Source organism: Epinephelus moara, chromosome 24, assembly GCF_006386435.1.
Source record: "Epinephelus moara isolate mb chromosome 24, YSFRI_EMoa_1.0, whole genome shotgun sequence".
Classification (NCBI taxonomy): domain Eukaryota; kingdom Metazoa; phylum Chordata; class Actinopteri; order Perciformes; family Serranidae; genus Epinephelus; species Epinephelus moara.
In genome coordinates this window covers 16063307-16082894 of record NC_065529.1, presented here as the reverse complement: position 1 = coordinate 16082894, position 19588 = coordinate 16063307, and the positions used below count along the sequence as shown (strand labels likewise).

Below are 19588 nucleotides of genomic sequence, written 5' to 3'. Positions count from 1 at the left end.
AGGGCCACGTTTCACCCAGTGAGAGACAGAGCACCGAGCTGGCTGCTGTAACTACTGAGCGCTGGTACATGGCACCTGGTGTACAGAGAAAAGAGATTCGCCAGGATGGAGTTGTCGGGACGTTGTTTTTACCTCCCGGTGAGCACGAGATTTGAAGCATTCACTCACACATTTTAAGACTGCCCTGGACAAACTGTGTCCTCTGAACAGCACCTACTGTACTGATTTCCTGCAGGCCCTGGCCCATTTNTTTTACCTCCCGGTGAGCACGAGATTTGAAGCATTCACTCACACATTTTAAGACTGCCCTGGACAAACTGTGTCCTCTGAACAGCACCTACTGTACTGATTTCCTGCAGGCCCTGGCCCATTTCCAGCCATGCTGGACTTGTGGGGAATGGGAGGAGGACTGGTGGAGTACCGCTCTGCCCTTTTTGCATCCAGGGGCTATGCTAGCTTGTCCCTTACCTACTTCAATCACAAAGATTTGCCTGGCCCACAAGGCAAAGTCAGTGTTGGTGAATCATATTTCAAAGTAAGATGAGAGCCTTTAACCTATTATATGCTATGTTTTCTCTGCAAAATATATATGTCACTTAAACAAAGCTCAGATTTGTTTTGTCATTCCCTCAAAATGTTTTTTTTTGTTTTGTTTGTACAGTCAGCATTCCACCTCCTTCAAGATCATCGTCAGGTCTTTGCCGACAAAGTTGGCATTATCGGTCTCTCCTTTGGAGGTTACATAACTCTTCGAATGGCCACTCAGATGGGTGTCAAAGTATGTCAGAAAGGTCTCTCTCTGTCATCTTTTTCTAAATTTACAGTTTGATCTATGCATAGCTCCAAGTACATGAAATACCACACTTGTTTGTTCAGCATGAATAGCTACAATAATACTGTAAACTAGTCCAAACCCATTGGTAGCTTTGTCACCTTCTACCTATGCCAATCCTCAATGCCTATGTGCAGTTTCACATAGATTGACCACGTCAGTGAGTAGAAAAACGTGGGACAGACAGAATGACTGACTGACAGTTTCCATGATTATTTACAGCATACCATACCATGACTTAGTCATACCAAAAATTAAAAAAAAAAAAAAAAAACATTGGGCCACAGGGGGAGCCACAGTGATCGGTCGCATTTTAGCCATTTCTAAGCATTTTTCTGTTGATATAGCGCCACCCAGTTGCCAAGTAGAGTTACATTTCTCCAGTCACCTTGAGGCATCCTGTTCTACATATCTACCAAGTTTAGTAAAAATCGATATGGTGGTTAGGCCTAGATAAGAAATTAGCTCTCTAGCGCCCCCATTTTGTTTGATTGGGTCAATAATCGAGGGGTCCCCTCAGATTATGTGTGGGGTTAGGTTTGTTCCTCATGAGGAGAGGCATCTCTGTGCAAAGTTTCATGTCTCTACGACATACGGGGCATGAGATATGCCCATTCAAAATTTGCAATTTCAGTCGGTTGCTATAGCGCCCCCCTTTGGCCAATTGATGTAATATTGCTTCATTCGCATCCTCCCATGACCCTCTACCACTGTACCAAATTTCACATGGATTGACCAAGTCAGTGAGGAGAAAAACGTGGAACAGACACATCCAGAGTTTTCGTCATTATATAGTAAGATACTGTAATTTTGTTGCGTTACAACCTTTCATTTAAATCAGTTTTTTGTAATGGACCTGCACAAAATAGTAAACAGTGGTGAAGTGAAATGGAAAAAAAAAAAACACAACTGAAAAGTGGTGCATCCATATGTATCCATCCCCATTGCCATGACGCCCCTAAAAAAGACCTGCTGCTCCCAATTACCTCCCACATTCTGAGAATCCTCTCAGGGAGCTCTTAACTTCGCCTAAAAATTTTTTAGTAAGGAGTCCTAGCTTAGGAAAGTTCTCAGAGCAACTCTGAGCAAGGAAGGAACAGAAACTTTGACCTTAGTAAGGAGGTGTGGTTGACCCCATTGCTAGGTATTACACATTCTCACATCTCTAACAGATGTGATGGGTTGTCACAGACACGCCCTTATGTGAGCCTGCAAGGTGTGGACACCCAGTGGAAATGAAATGAACTGCTGACTGTGAAAGTGTTGTCATTGTTAGTGTGATCACTCTGCTGATGGAAGGTTGAGACAGACTCAAGTCATCACAGCTGCACTGCTGCATTTTCCCAGTTTTCCAAATATCTTAGTGTTGTGATAATTTTATTTCTAGCGTTATAACGTTATTTAGTTAGGTGGGTAATGTGTGCATATCCCTAATTAGATCGACCACAAAAATTAGCCCTGCACAATCTAATTTATTGCATTTCGGTTACTCACTGTCATCCAGTGTTTGGAAAATTTCTCTGTGGCCTCTTTGTTTCTGTCATTTTCTCCTCTGCTTAGGAAACTCTTAAGCCTCTTAAAAGTCCTCCTCTCTGCTCCCAGCAGTGTTTAACCTTAGGAGCTCCTTTCAGGGCTCTGGTGCTCTGTGAATTGCTTTTATCTTTACAAGGACCTAGTCTTAACTTTATGGGGAAATTCAAATTTCTTCACTAGGAGCAACTCTCAGTACTAGATAGCTTTGTGAATACGGCACCTGCTCTGAAAGTTCTCAGAGTCTACAGAATATTTTGGCAAGGCACTATTTAGTATATGCAAAGGCACAGAAAGTTTGGTGGGTTTACAATGACATTAAACAATTAATTTTCTCCCCTCCAGCCATCCTGCTTGATTTGTATCAACAGCCCACTAGGAAGTACTAACATGTGCTCAGATGTAGGAGGCGAGATTATTGAAAGGTAAATGGCAATTAAAGATGCAACTTGTAAGATATTATTTGCAAGACATCACTGTGGGATTATTGCATGAATCCCTCTAATCTGATCAGGTCTAGTATCAAGTGTAAAGTTTATTGACTACAGCACTACACTGCTTAAAAAATTAAGGGAACACTAAATCATCAAAGTATAACACCAAGTCAGTTAAACTTCAGGGATATCAATCTGCCCATTCAGGAAGCTCAAGTGATTGTGAATCAGTTTCAGCTGCTTCGGTGCAAATGAAAGTGACAACAGGAGCAATGGAGACGCAAAAGTAAGACAACCCCCAAAAAAGGAAATGTTTTTACATGTGGTGGCCACAGATCTTTCCTGATCGATCTTCTCTAGTTTTGTGTTCTGCTAGTATCCTCGTCACTACTGGCAGCATGAGGTGGTACCTGCAGCCCAATCAGGCTGCAGAGGTAGTCCAGCTCCTCCAGGATGGCACATTATTAAGTGTGGTCGCAAGGAGGTTTGCTGTGTCTCCCAGCACAGTCTCAAGAGCATGGAGGAGATACCAGGAGACCGGCTGTTACACGAGGAGAGCTGGACAGGGCCGTAGAAGGGCATCAACCCAGCAGCAGGACCGGTATCTGCTCCTTTGTGTGAGGAGGAACAGGAGGAGCACTGCGAGAGCCCTACAAAATGACCTCCAGCAGACTACTGGTGTGCATGTTTCTGACCACACTGTCAGAAACAGACTCCATGAGGGTAGCATGAGGGCTCGACGTGCTCTAGTGGGATCTGTACTCACAGCCCCCTGCAGTTCAATTGGCATTCGCCAAAGAAAACAAGGATTAACTACTGGCACCCCGTTCTCTTCACAGATGGGAGCAGGTTCACACTGAGGACATGTAACAGGCTTGAAAGAATCTGGAGACGCCGTGGTGAACATTATGCTGCCTGTAACATCATCCAGCATGACCAGTTTGGCGGTGGGTCAGTGATGGTTTGGGGAGGCATATCCTTGGAGAGTCACACAGACCTCCATGTCATAGCCAGTGGTACCCTGACTGCTATGAGGTACCCGGATGAAATCCTCAGAGCAATTTCACAGACCTTACACTGCTGCAGTGGGCCATGGGTTCTTCCTAGTGCAGTGGGCCGTGGGTTCCTCCTGGTGCAGTGGGCCATGGGTTCCTCCTGGTGCAGTGGGCCCTGGGTTCCTCCTGGTGCAGTGGGCCCTGGCCCATGCCATTGACTGGCCCTCTTGTTCCCCTGACCTAAATCCAATTGAGCACATATGGGAAATTATATTTCAGTGCATCCAATGCTGCCAAGTACCACCACAGACTGTCCAGGAGCTCACTGATGCCCTGATCCAGGTCTGGGAGGAGATCCCCCATGACACTATCCACCGGCGTGATTTTGAATCCAGCCCTCAGTGGGTTGATGATTTTGGTTTCCATTGACTGTTGTTACATCCTTTTGTTCTTAACAAATTATAATGTACATCAGTAAAGATTTTCAACTTGAGTAATTCATGTTCCCTTCAATTTTTTGAGCAGTGTAGTTTTAGTATTGTAGACCAACAGTTCCTTGTCGGTTTCATTGTGAGCTGAGAAGCAGAAAAGGTTGTTTTCAACAAATTTCCCAAAAAGCGATTAAAAATTGATATGAGATGTGGTTTCCTCTGTCAACTTGTCCTTACAGTAACCAGAAATATTGGACATATGATGATCAAGGATATGTGAGTTTCAGAGACATCTCCTTGCCCACAAACTTTAACCCTGAGAGTATATTGAAGGTAAGTATTAAACAGTCAGTGTTCACATGAATATTTTCTATAACTGAACACATTAATTTATTTATGTATTTTATTTATTCATTTTTTTGCAGTTAGAGCACCTCGCCTGTCCATTAATGTACATAGTGGGTGAAGATGACCTGAGTGCTTCAAGCGTGGAGACCGTAGACATGGTAGATTGTCTTATTTTACTGTTTGTTTTTTCCCCATTATCACAAAGTATTGATGTTAGAAAGCATTTATAAAGTAGTCGTGGATAAATGTTCATTGCAAACCATGAAACCGTTGAATTTCCCCTTGGGGATGATTAAAGTTATTCTTATTCTTATTCTTGTGTTGTTCATAGTATTTAGTTTTGCGTGGTCTGCGTCAAGTCAAACATTTGAGCAGTCAAAAACACATTCACTTTAGTTGTAAATGAAACAATATTTTAATTTGTTAGCTGTGATAATAAAATAATAAGATTAAACAGAAATAACTATTTATGTCCAATGGTTTAGCTTAGTTTGCCACGTATTTTAAAATTTACCAGGCATAACTTTACCTCAGCAGTAGAGGGAGGAGCAGAGAGGATAGGAGGACTGAGACTGACTGATGACTGTGTTCTTTATTCTTTCTAAACTTCACTCAGTATTGTGATGTCAGGAATATGGTTTATTTCACTGACATTTTAGATTTGTTTCCAGTGAGATATTACATTTATATTGTGACATTGCTGTTTTAGTATTACTGCTGTTGCTCTATAAACATTTAGTCACAAAATGTGCAGTTTTAATCCTGTCCTGGGAATAATGGGAAAGAATTTCACTTTTACTATTACAACAATTAGTGGCCTCAGTTACCAAATGTTTACTGAGTGTTGTTTAAAGAAAAGGTGATGTAACACAGGGGTAAACATGCTCCTGTCCCAACTTTTTTAGAATCAGGGTTGTAGGATGTGGTGGAAAATTGTGTCAAATGCAGCACTAAGATCCAATAAGACAAGTACAGAGACGAGTCCTTTGTTTGAAGCAATCAGAGAGTCATTTGTAATTTTTTTACCAGTGCTGTCTCTGTGCTATGATGCACTCTAAATCCTGACTGATAATCCTCAAACTATTTTTATGTAGAAAGTCACACAACTGGTTTGTGACTACTTTCTTAAGAAAAAAGAGAAAGCAAAGATCAGAAGTAGGTCTGTAGTTGGCTAAAACCCCTACATCAAGAATGGGCTTTTTAAGAAGAGATTTTATTACAGTTAAATGACTGTGCTACAAAGTGTATTACTAAAAGACATATTGGTCATATTTAATAAGAAGATACCACTGTGTAGGTTATCTAACTCGCTAACTTAAAAAGATAGGGCAGCAATCATCAGGAGGGTCATAGCCCCCCTGATACAATTGCTTATATTAGGCCACAATACAAGATGTTAGCTGTTGTTATAGCTCTGTTTTATTGATCATCAGATCGAGGAGACCCTGAAGGCTGTGGGAAAATCCCATCTGTTCACCCGTGTGTCATACCCCGATGCTGGTCATCTAATTGAACCACCTTACACACCAAATGCAAGACTGTCCCTGTGGAGCGTCAAACCCAAAAAAGGTGAGCCCTGTCTCAGAGCTGCATTTTATGTTTAGCCAAATCCTTTTTTAATACCTGTTGTAATTACATTTTCACTTTGAGACTGGTCATTGTAGTATAGAACATGTAACTATAATGGAAAGTAAAAAATAATCCTAACACTTTCCTGCTTTGTTTCTCCTGCAGTGTTCACTCTGTGGGGAGGTCACCCTGCACCCCACGCTGCTGCCCAGGAAGATGCCTGGAAAAAGGTCCTGGATTTTATGGAAACTAATCTGAGACGATGAATCTTGACATATCTCATCATATATGCAACTGTGAAATGCCTCATGTATCTGGGTTTTACATTCAGAGAACTGAGGATGAAATTAGAATTGTTTTTAGATGAAAAGGACTTTCAAGAACTAATCAGTAAAAACCGCAGAGACAATCTGAATGGTGCCTTTCTCACAAACTTGACTCTGTCACTCCACTTACAACCAGAAAATGCACTTGAAGGAAGTCAGTGCCATGGTTTTCAATGGACACCTCAGTGGGCATGTAGCTGGGGTATAACTTAACAGTAGACTTTTCGCCTTGTGGGTCAGAAGGTTAAGGGAGCACTCTCAGTTGCTATGACAGCATGTTTTTCTCACCTTTTTAACATCAATAAAAACAATCCAGGGGTTCTGTTCAATGCTGTTGTTAATCTCACACAGAATACCCCTGCGAATAGCCTGCCATTTAATGCTGCTGATTTTCTGAAATTTCTCACAATACGATTGACTCAGAGATAAAATTACTGGTCAATACTCCTCTCAGAATGACAGCTATATACACTCCAATACTTTGATCGATGCAGACACTGAGACTCAGACCATCTGGACCCTTTCGAAATTTGAAATAATCTCACTTGAGGACTTTATAATTTGGTAACTGCTTCAAAACCTACAACCTGCATATTATACCCTCCCTATATCTTCTGATCTTTTCAAGGAGCTGCTTCCTGGATTAATTAGTCACATTCTTGACATTATCAACAAGTCACTTTCCATGGGCTCTATGCCCTCCCCTTTTAAAACTGCCATTATTCAATTGCTGCTGCAAAACCTAAATTCTAAACAGTTATAGAACTATTTCCAATCTTCCTTTCATTTCGAAATTACTTCACAAAAGCTTCCGCTGATCGTCTTACTGCCTGCTTACTCAACAACAACCATTTTGTTCAATTTCAGTCTCATTTCAGTAAGACTGCCTCGGCCAGAGTAGTCACTCGGTGTGTTTACATGGATCCTTATATCCCACTAGTAATCAAAATAATAGCCCGATCTGAATAAAATAGCCTGGGTCGATGTAACCACCTCAAACGAAAGAGACTGGCCTATTTTAGATGATCCTTAATTAAACAGCTCACTTCTTGTGTTTGTTGGTAAAGTCACATTTATATGGTGAAAAGATACTGATTGCGCATTTATCATCGACCAAGCAAACACAGCACAAAGAACACATGTTTAAAGTTAAAAAAAAGTTGGGTTTATCCTAGTCCCCTCCATGACGTCAGAGCTCTTGGTTTAGTCCAAGGGATGGCCCTCTGCATAAAGCCAGGCTCTGCCCTCAGCCCCATCTGTTGCCAGACTCCAACTAAGCAGACTATAAAGAGGAGAAGTCATGGCACCATATTGCCTCATATTACTGGGGTACAACACATGCGCAGTAAAATCCTGTCTTCACTTTCCTAAATGCTCAATAGCTGGTGCACTATCAGAGAACATGGGGATGATTGATTCATCTCACTATGGCGTCTGCAGTCTGAAATATATCAAAAAAGATATGGGTGAGAATTACAATTCTGCATTTGCTAAAAAGAGCTTTAATTAAAGACCAAACACAGATGCCTTCCATATGAAAACCTTCCACTGCATATCGGCCGCCATCCATTCAAGCATATCCAATAAGTTCTGTCAGGCCAAGCGCACCCAAGGAGGCTAAAAATAGTGCACCTAAAAGAGCACCTGAGCAGACACCATCTATTAATTTATAATGCTGTCTGCTGTAACCCTCCAACACTGCAGCTCCAGGTACACTGTGCATGTGTCATACCCCATATCTCTCATGGATTTAGAGAGTTTGTCCCAGCCTCTTTTGAATAGCTTTGACTCGAGACAAAGGAATTTATAATTCACAAAATGACAAAACTAAATGTAAACTAAATGTGCAGACTTTGTGTGTTGTCAAAGTGCTAATAAATACATTTTTAATTAAAGAGACTGGGTGTTGTATGTAATTTAAGTGACTGCAAATGAAAGGTAGCTGAACATGTGGTAATAGAGTGGGTGAGTATGTGAATCATTCCACCTTTTGTTTGGCTGTGGACACGGCCATCACAGCATTTAAGGGCTAAATTGGGGTTATTATAGAGCAAGGCAAGTGAACACTCAGTGAATGAAAGAGAAACTTTGGGTTAGGCCTATCCACCTTATTCCTAGCCCCTTGCAGGAATTATGTGTGCAACTTGAGACGCTGAACCGGAGCCAGTGCTTTCCAGTGGTAACAGTTGCTAACGGTACACAAATCCAATTTTCTTGAGCGATTAGGAAATAAAACAAAGAACACATCTCCTGTTACACTTCAAGAGGGATAATGTGATCATACCTCTGCCATCTTAAAGCATTAGTTCTCCTTTTTTAACCAAGCATGTTAGCGATTAGCTGGCCTTGCTCCATTAACATCAAGCAAGGAATCTCTGTCTGTCCATCTGTCTTTCTGTATGTCCTTCGCATATCTCAAGAATCGTTCATCCGATCTACTTCACATTTGGCAGATGTCTTGCTGGGGATCCAAGGACGTGCACTGTCAAAATTCAGTGCAACCTGCAACACATTCAGTGCTAATAAACTTTAAATAAACACGCAAACAGCACTCACTGTGTTCACTGTTGTGTTTGAGTACCTGTGATCTTTGGTGTATTTCTTTGCCATACTAACCTATAACCAGGGGTGAAAGAGGGCTGGTACAGTCTGGTACTCTACAACTGAAACATTAAATACTGGTGTGCAGTACCAGAAAGAGCGGACAGCAACTGCCTGTCTAAAGCAATTTGTCAATGTTGGAAAAATATTCACAGATTCAAACTTCCCAGATCAATAACTTGGTAAAGGTAGCTAATCTCCTCATTCATGATAACAGTACATGGGCTGAATTTTTATGTAACTCATCAGATTACATTTAATAAAGGCTTAATGTTATGTGTATTTAAGGGCGTATGAGTTAGAGGTGGATGTCATACGTTGACAAGCCATTGTCATCGATGTTGGTTAGGTAACCTAACTGTGGTGTATAGAATGCACAATTGACTTGAAAAGACATAATTTACTCCACTTTTATAGCATAATTTCTCACCGTGGTCAGTTAGCCTGCCCTGCATGAGTGCTGTGTTTACATGGCAACTCGCATGAGACTCGAGAACTAGCACCACCACTAGCCATCAGCTAGTCTTGCGCGAGTTGCCATGTAAATTATGTCTTTTCAAGTCAATTTTGCATGCCCTGGCTTCAGGGCACTTGGATTGCGACAAATGAGCCATTCTGACGATTTTAAAATGCATTAGCGGAGTTTTATTACATTTTTAAAATGTGGGTTCCATGCACTTCAAGTGTATGGAAAAATCCAACTCCAATACCCCGAACGAGTTTTGTGGATTAAAAAACTACACTGGACTTCTTGTCGGCATGAGGGTGAGTAAGCCCTGTCTGTATTTTCATTCTAAAGTGGCCATTTCCTTTAAGGGTGGGGGGAGTGTAATGGTGTCACTGTGACCTGGGAGGGGAACTGTGGACAAACTGTAGGGAGTGGCTGCACCTGTGCTTGGTGAGGACTGGGGAGACGGACTACGAGGGTTGCAAGGGAGTGAATTGAGTGCGGATGGGGTGGTTCTGGGAAGTGGCGTTTGGTGCAAGGTCGTCGAATAGCCAAGCCAAAACAGTGCACCCATTGGTGGGGGGTGGGTGCCGTTCACATGCCAGTCAGGGCTGCTGCCGGAAAGACAGGTAGCTGGGCTGTAGGGCGAAGTTCGTTAAGGCAGGGAACTAGCGCGGATGAGGCACTAGGGAGTGTGACATCCGTTTCCCAGTTTGTGTAGAGGCTCTCCTGCAGCATAGGGGGACTTCACAGCGCTGGACCAGCATGCTTCCCCGGTTCCCCCATCTCTAATCTTGACAAGGTCAGACCAGCGCTAAAGGTCAGACCCCATGGGAGGTCTCAGAACCTGGGAAAGCTAAGCCATATAAATGACTTTTTAAATCATTTTGTTTGTGTCTGTGTCAGTTATTGTCTTGTTAGTTTTGCAGATTTCATTAGAACAGCTCAGCCACAGTGTTGCCAGGGAATGGGAGTGTTTAGGGAGATTGTCTATACTGGATGCCATCTGTGTGTGCCCTATAAGTACTGGTAGTGTGGTGGTGTAGTGTGATGAGTATCTGCAGTGCATTTTCTTGTGTGTGGTGCCCTTAGGGGATGGGGTGGCCTTGGGAGGCACTGACAGTGTGATAAATACTGGCTAGATGCCCATACAGTCATTACAAAGGCGGCATCTGAGAAGGGAGAGAAGACTTAAACTTTCCCTGGTTATACCTGATTGGCAGCTGTATGAATTAATTGTAACTAAGGTTTATCTGTGTTAATAAGTCCTATCCTACATTTTTGCTATTTAATTTCCAACAAGGCTATATTGGACACCTAATCAAGGTTTATTACTCTATCAATCGATCTATCTATTGATCTAATGATCTATCTTAAGTGGGAACTTTCTCTGCCGACAAGTCAGTCAGTAAGTATGAGGAATGATGCAAGACATGTGGCCTATAGCTGCAGACACCCCACAGTGGTAATGAGATTCACCTCAACCAGCTACATTTAAATGCTGTCAGTAAAATTAATGTAAATAGAGACTAACACATCATGAAACTTACAAGCACTTTTACTTATACTTTAATTGTGTTTTGCTAATACTTGTGAACTGTAACTTAAATACAGTTTTGAATGCAGGACTTAATTGTAACAGAATCTGTTTATACTGCAGTATTACTACTTTTTACATAAGTAAAGGACACTTTGACACAGTCACAGGAAACTGGAAAAATCCCCATTATTCAGGACTTAGCCCGTCATAAAGCAGTGTCTTACATCTGCTTTCAAACAGATAATTGGCGGTTATGCAGAGCAATGTTCTGTGTTTAATTTCCGAGGCTGACAAATTGTCACAGCCAGTTCAACAAGTCATCCAGGTTTAACGGCAGATATACCATTGTGGATCAGAGCTCCTATAAGTTTGACAGCAACACAGCGGCTCATAGAATTGAAGATGATACCATGCATCGGTGTACACAGGAGCCTGGCATGTTTGTGGCATGCTGTGGGTAAGAATATTGTTCTTTATTGTCTTTTTGTGGGTCTTTGGAGAGCTTTTGTGTGAGTTCAACAATGAAATCTACTTTGACTGAGTAAATGTATTACAATAATACTGCAGGTCTACAACTGCTGCCTTTATATGAAGGTCTGAGTGTGATGTTTGTGATTATCTTATAATTTAGTTTTCCCTATAGCCACTGCTGTTACAAGTGTAAATAATCACAAAACATTTTGTAGAAATCATGCAAAAAATATTCCAGCAATAAATATTCAGGCTGAAGAGCTTTCAAAGATTCTAAGTTAGCAGCTCAAAAATCTGTCGAGAGATATCTGTGGAAGAAGGGATTTTAAAAAAAAAAGAAAGACAATTGCACATATCTCAAGAAGCAGCATTAAAAAACACTCTTGCTATTGTGTCATGAACTACTGCTCTAAAAACTGTCTTCTCACTGACTAATTACGTACATTTTGGTGCAGAAAACATACAGTTCAGTAGTAAAGGAGGGTGACTCAGGTCAGGTCATGGTTGGCTATTAACTGTATGATTCCCAGCTCCTCCTGTCCACGTGTTGATGCTGCACAATCAATGGAATAATAATATCGCTCACAAATTTGGCCTCCTATAATTAAATTAATATGACTGACTGTGATATTGACATTTAACACGTGTGCTCCATCCATAAAACCCCCTGCTCCATATCAAATCAAGCACTCCCTCAACGAACAGCCATGACAGATGTCATACCACTGCATGCACACTTTCCTGAATGTTGCAGCTGGAGTCCAGTCCAGAGTGGAGGAGTAATATACAACCAAGAGCAGACGGGCAAACTGAAAACCAAATGTCTGGAGTGGAAGGCAAAGAGCTCCCTCAAAATGAATCACCAGTCATTGTTTGGGAGTATTTTGGGTTTAGGTTGAGAAATGTTAAGCAAGTGCACGAGACTTGTGTCTGTACCACAGGGCAACACAGTAAACTGCAGGACAATAAACATATGAAGACCAGGAAAAATAATTGCTAATGTAAAAAAAAAAAATCGTGATTTTCATTTCAGCCATAATCATGTAGCCCTATGACTTTAACTTAGACAATGAACCTAAATTTGCTCCCGCTGGATGTGTATGTGGGGAAGTATGTAGGTCGCTGTGGAAAAAAATCATCCTTCAAATGCATAAAAAATGTTTAAGTTTCTCTACATCGAGGTCTGTTGGATCTTTATCAGCCTCTGATAGTACTCTTGATACTGATCTTTGACATTAGAGCATTTAAAACAAACTATCTGCAATACCTCTCAGAATGTCTTTTGTAATGCTAAAGTTCACAAGTATATTTTCTTCTAGGTGGAGTTCGGTGGAAGAGCAGCTTTAGACCAGCCCCTCTACTGACAGCTGCTCCTGTTCGTGCCCTCATAGATGAACCGATCAGCATTAAAGGACGTTTCCTGCCCCCACACAGTCCTGTCACAGTGTGTGCACAAATGCACAGTGATGATGGTGACCTGTGGGAGGCATTCGCCCATTATAACACAAATTCAGATGGCACTGTCAACTGTGAGTCACACTGAGTTTTCTAGTACAATACATTATCTGTTGGATTATATGTAATGCTGTTGTAATAATGTAATTACTCCAGATGTAATGTATTAACTTGTTACAATTTGTAAAAGAAAACATAATAGTCGCATTGTAGACGTAAAAGACGGGTTCAAATAGAACTCCATGAATTAGTGTGAGATAAAAACTTAATTATTACAACAACCCCACCATTTCTTTTTTGCAGGTATTTTAGTGTTCACATCACATTAAACAAAGCTTAAAGGTAGGATCTGGAGGATTTTCAAACAAAACAAAATATAGACATATACAAATGAAATCCTGCTTAATCATCACCTATGGGCTTCTACTCATGTGTGGTGGTGACTCTGTTTGCAGAGCTCCTGCCCTTTAACTGTATTTTGATGTTTCTGTGAGCTTGGACCGCTTCTGGGCGGAGATTTCCCCAGCCAATGAGAGAGCGCAGGTGCCGTGCCCAAGCGTGTCCGAGCGTGCACCAGCGCAAGCCTTGCCTGAACCTCTTCTGTGAAGCCTTCTTCCGTACTTCCGGGCTCCGTACACCCAGGAGAGTTGAGCCTGATAGGAGGGGCCAAATTTGAATGTGTGTTTACAAACAGCAACTGGAAAATCCTCCAGACCCTACCTTTAAACAGTAACTCAAAACTTTAGGGAGAATTTAACCACTAAAAGAGCGACTGAGCTGAATCAAGTGTTTATTTTTTCTTGTCCTTTCTTGGAAGGACTCATCCTACCAAGGAAGGATCCTTTTGAGAAACACCTACAGACTACACTGACGGGTGCCACCACCTACTCACCTCAGATGCAACACAGCAATACTCACGACAAAACTATGCAATCTGAAAGAAAAATAACATATACAAGAACTACAAACAAATAAACAACCCAGTTGGTTTAACAATAACAGCAGAATAAGTACAATTTAAGAAAAACAGCTATAAGGCTAATGTTATAACCCGGCTCAGAAGGCCACAACAAAAATGGAGACACCATGGCAAAGTTGAACAAGATATTTATTTAATCAAATTAAACTAAATCAGGCCAAAATAGACCAAATTAAAGATGAAATGAATATTTACAGTGTGGAGTGTGCAGTGGTGTCGGTAGTGTGTGTGGTGCATTAGTAGAAAGTGTGTGCAAGTGTTGTAAAGGTGCATAAAAGCAAATCAGAACCAAAGCAACATAACCAGACCAAAGCAAGGTGGAGGTTCAGCCAGAGAGACATCTACCAGCTGCACACAGGCTTATAACCTCAACAGTCTCAGGTGTTCTCAGCTGCCCTAACAATCCCCTGCCTGCAGGGAGAGAGCACACAGACATGATAAAAAAAAATTAAAAAAAACATCAGCAGGTTAAGCACCTCTGGTATTGGGTATTAACACAGGATCACTCAGATAGGCAGGACAACAAGGTTTCCACATGCATTGTGCTCAGCGAATGGATCAGATCAAAGCTGTAACAACGAGCCACAACAGGGAAGAGGACAGGATCCAAAAGAATAAGCAAGGGCCATCAAGGACCTTACATAATTTGGTGCTGATATGGGGGGTTGTTGGGGGAGGAGGCAGGCCTGGGGCTACCTTCACTAGCACAACATGCTTATACTGAAATACACTGCATTAAAGGAGCACCTCATCACACCACCACCACCGAGTTATGCCTTCGCTATCTAAGGAAATGCAAATTTGCCTACATTATAGTAGAGATGATGTGGAGAACACAATCTATGAGCCTTACCACCCAAGAAGATTGGGCATTATTCCTTATTGTCTTGTTGGAATTACTAAACTTCTCTGCCTTGGAATGGTTGTTGTTTGATGACGGCCGGGATCAAATACAGGAAAGCTTCAAAACCCAAACCACGAGCCTGGTTCCTGATTGGGCACCAGGGACATCTCCGCATGTTGGCATCATTACTGTAGCCTGGTGCGAATCGAATGGTGTACCTGGCAACTTCCAATGGACTTCTTGATTTGTTCAACCTTTAGTCTCTCTGTGAAGCACAACATTTCACTATTGATGCAATGAGCCTGCATGAGCTCCAGTGGATGTTCAGCTAAATGAAAGAGCCACTTGGAAGATGGTAGTCAGGTAGGCCAAAGCAGTTCCCTTCTCCTCTCCCTCTTTTAGGAAGACAAGGCACAGGTTGTCTTTTCTGCTTCTGTCCTCAAGAGACACAAATTTGGTTTCAGGCTGGTTCAGTATTTCGTTTTGTTGCACTGTGGTGTTTTTATCCATACCTGCAGTGTTCTGCAACGTGTAGGTTTATGACTCAAAAACAGCACCAATAACAGACACGACAGTTTATAATGAACTTTAATGCACCGCTTTGATAAACACAGGATAAGCAGACAGTTGAAACAACTGGGAGAGTCAATATCTTGGCTTGGAGCCTTCCAAGCCTTCCTCTTGGCAACTCACCAAAGCTGAAAGCAGGTAAGTGGCCAGTGCCCGCCAGACACACGCAGCTGACATTTTAACTATGTGCAACAGTGCCATGAGGGAGCAGGCAAAAGGTGATGTCAGACAAGCAGAGAATCCGAAACCAGGAAAACACACAGGGAACGCCAACACACCTGTGTTGAGCCAGCAGTTGGTAGGGTGGCTCTGGCGAAAAATCAATCATCCAGTGGCAACGATGAGAGGATTCCACAGTGCACACACAAAGGTAGAATGTACAGCCATGCAGCAAGGTAATTAACAGCACAGGAAACCACAGGCAGCAGAACAGGTTAACTCTCTAGGGAGAGTGTTGGTTTCTCTACACAGCCACGGGGAACAGGTAAACACAAACCAGGAGGGCAGAAGCACAGGTCTTGGTCAAGGATAGAAGGCTGAGTGGTTTCTTGGGAGCAGACAAAGCTATCATCGGATATCATGGGCATGTTTGCAAAGGGTCTCTTGTATGGTACCCAGAACTTTCTTTGGAATTCTATTCAGCTTGACTGAAGAACTTTTTTAAGGTTCTTTCAAGATAGCTGACTGTCAGCAGGGATGCAGGTAGTGTTGTTGTCAGACAGCTGACAAACCATGAATGGATGGTGCTTGATCACGCTTTGAGCACCACAAGCCGAACGCAATCTGGTTCCATTATATTCGAGAGAAACCAGACAGCTTTACAGCTGATATCTCCAACATTCAGCAACTCACGCCAAAACAATTGATAAATATCACTACAAGTAAGAGGAAAAATATGTATTTTTGATTTTGGGATGAACTGCCCTTTTAACATTGAATTTGTGTATCATGAAAACAACTTTTAGAAATGACTATTTGAACCATTTAGACTTTTATGTAGGCAGTTGCTGATCTTCTCCCCTCTCTTTCTTTCTGTTTCTTCAATAGTGACCAGGGATCATTCAGTCGGGGGTTCATATTTGGGCTGTGAGCCGATGGGACTGTTCTGGGGACTGCAGCCGGCTCCTGGTTCAAGAGAAGGTTTAAGGCAGGTGGTGGAAACAAGCTCACTGAGAGCTAAAGAAAATTTAAAACAAGTTTGTGGCATCAAACCTGACTGTGTGTCGTCTGATACACTTGTAGCAAAGCTCAACATCTCTGCCAACCCTGTTACTGTTGTTGTTGCATTTCCTGACAGAAATGTGCTCTTTCTGACAGGCTGAGAAAGAAAAATGTAGAGACTCCATATGTAGTGCTCATGTCCTTACTGGAGGGCCACGTTTCACCCAGTGAGAGACAGAGCACCGAGCTCGCTGCTGTAACTACTGAGCGCTGGTACATGGCACCTGGTGTACAGAGAAAAGAGATTCGCCAGGATGGAATTGTCGGGACGTTGTTTTTACCTCCCGGTGAGCACGAGATTTGAAGCATTCACTCACACATTTTAAGACTGCCCTGGACAAACTGTGTCCTCTGAACAGCACCTACTGTACTGATTTCCTGCAGGCCCTGGCCCATTTCCAGCCATGCTGGACTTGTGGGGAAGGGGAGGAGGACTGGTGGAGTACCGCTCCGCCCTTTTTGCATCCAGGGGCTATGCTAGCTTGTCCCTTACCTACCTGAATCACAAAGATTTGCCTGGCCTGCGAAGCCGTATCAATGTTGGTGATCCATATTTCAAAGTAAGATGTGAGGCTTGACTTTAGTCTATGCTATGTTCTCCCTGCAACATGTGTACGTCTCACTTAAATAAAACTCACATTTACTTTAATGACTTTGTCATTACCTCAAAATATCCTTTGTTTGTTTGTTTTATTTGCACAGTCAGCATATCACCTCCTTCAAGATCATCATCAGGTCTGTGCCGACAGAATCGGGATTATCGGTCTCTCCTATGGAGTCTATGTGACTCTTCGAATGGGCACTCAGATTCTCTCCTATGGAGTCTATGTGACTCTTCGAATGGGCACTCAGATTGGTGTCAAAGTATGTCAGAAAGGTCTCTCTCTGTCATCTTTTTCTAAATCTGCAGTTTGAACACTGCATAGCTCTATGTACATGGAATATCACACCTGTTTCTTGAGAATGAATAGTCATAAAAATACTGTAAATATAGTATATGTCAAGAAGTTGAACGTTTGATGAGTTAATTTTGATTTTAAACAACTATTGTTCTCCCTTCCAGCCATCCTGTTTGATTTGTATCAACGGCCCAGTAGGAAGTACCTACAAGCTGTCAGATGCAGATGGCAGGATTGAGTACGACGATAGGTCAGTAATTAAAGTTGCAACTTGAGGGATATTATTGTCAAGATATCACTGTATCACTGGATCTGATCAGGTCTGGTATCAAGTGTGAAGTCTGTTGATTAAAGTATTAGTTTTAGTTTTGTAGGGTAATAGTCCTTGAATTTCAAGGCTTTTCAGCGAAGACTGGGACATGCTCTTTTGACCCCATGGGAGCAATGGGGTATGACACATCATCAATGTAACTAGAACTGCATTGTTGGAGGTTTACAGCAGGTGGCACCAGAAATAAAGGGACGTTGTCTGCTCAGGTTCTCTTTGGGTGCACTCAACTGGATGGTGGCCAATACACAATTGAATGTTTGCATACAGAAAGCATTTGTTTATGTTCAATGGTGTTTATTATGTCTTTAGTTTCTGATAATGACTTTAGTTGTTCTTTTATCTCAGACATGTTAGGATAATATCCTAACATGTCTGAGATAAAAGAACAACTAAAGTCATTAGCATTTGTTTATGGTAGTTTATTATGGACAATTTAATTACAGAATTGTTATTCTCACCCATATCTTTATTTTTCATACAGAAATATTTCCAACCCAAGGCCAACTGCGGCTGCTCAGTGAAACAAATCAATCATTCCCATGTTTTATGAGAGTGTGCCAGTTACTGAGTCTTTCTACAAATGCAGACCAGATTTCACTGAGCATGCGTTGTATCTCATTGGTATGATGTGATATGACGCTGGGACCTCTCTTCTTTTTAACCTCCTTGATTGATTTAAATGTCTAATTGATGAAGAGCTAGTGAGATAGCTTCACTGGTATTTTACCCAGACTTCATGAATTTAAGAAGCTGAAAATATGTACCACAGAGATTGTTTTCAAAAATTTCCTCAGAGACTGATGATAGAAAATATTACAAGATCTGGTTTCCTCTTGTCTTTTTAGTGACCAGGATTTCTTTACATATTACGATCAGGGATATGTGAGTTACAAAGACGCCTCCTTGCCTGCAAACCTTAACCCTGAGAGCAAAGTGAAGGTGAGGACATACCAGTCAATGTGCACATGGATGTTTTGTATCAATGAAAGAAAATTCACCCTAGAATGACATCTTGTGTTGTTTTTGCAGTTAGAACATCTCGCCTGTCCATTGATATACATAGTGGGTGAAGATGATCTGTGCAGTTCAAGCATGGAGAACGCAGACGCGGTAGATTGTCTTATTTACTGTTTGTGATTTTTCCACTATTAGAAATTATTGATGTTGGAAAGCAATTATAAAGTATTCCTGGAAAATGTTCAGTGCAAACCATGCAGTTTATAGTGTTTTATGTGTTTTTTGTTTGGTCAAACATTTGAGTGGTCAAAAACACCTTCACCCCTAAAAAACTTAGTTGTGATCACTTAAAAACTCGGGGTGGCACACCAACACCGTCACTGAATTTCAGGGGTTCTATTATGCTGTTTTAAACTATGTCAATATGAGACTTACAGAATTGCATACTGATATAATTTGGTTTAATATTTCATAGTTAATAACACTAATTATCTCATGTGTATAAACTAATACTGATACAGTTACATTTTTAGTCCCACAACAATCCTGTTCCCGCAGGAATTGTGTCAAGGTGACCATGGCACCCCTTTTGTGGTGCCACTGAAGTTGCTGGTTGTTATAGCGCTGCTTTATTGTTCATAAGATCGAGGAGACCCTGAAGGCTGCAGGAAAATCCCAGCTGTTCACCCGTTTGTCGTACCCCGGTGCTGGTCACCTGATAGAGCCACCTTACACGCCACACTCAAGAGCGTCGCTTTGGAGTGTCAAACAAAATAAAAGTGAGCCCTGTCTCAGAGCTTTTTTTTT

At 41.7% G+C, this 19588-nt stretch overlaps 1 protein-coding gene across 5 annotated transcripts in view; it reads left to right on the top strand.

The window, feature by feature from the left end:
• The window catches only part of LOC126385471 (bile acid-CoA:amino acid N-acyltransferase-like), a 34465-nt gene that overhangs the window by 6703 nt on the left and 8174 nt on the right, over window positions 1-19588 (top strand). The window contains exons 3-6 of one of the 5 annotated variants that reach the window (XM_050037206.1): window positions 12845-13054; window positions 16421-16520; window positions 16691-16881; window positions 16979-17154. In XM_050037206.1, the coding sequence (XP_049893163.1) occupies window positions 12845-13054; window positions 16421-16520; window positions 16691-16881; window positions 16979-17154 (677 nt within the window). The remainder of the gene's footprint in view (window positions 1-12844; window positions 13055-16420; window positions 16521-16690; window positions 16882-16978; window positions 17155-19588) is intronic. The other 4 variants (XM_050037202.1, XM_050037204.1, XM_050037203.1 and 1 more) reach the window with 4 other exon arrangements.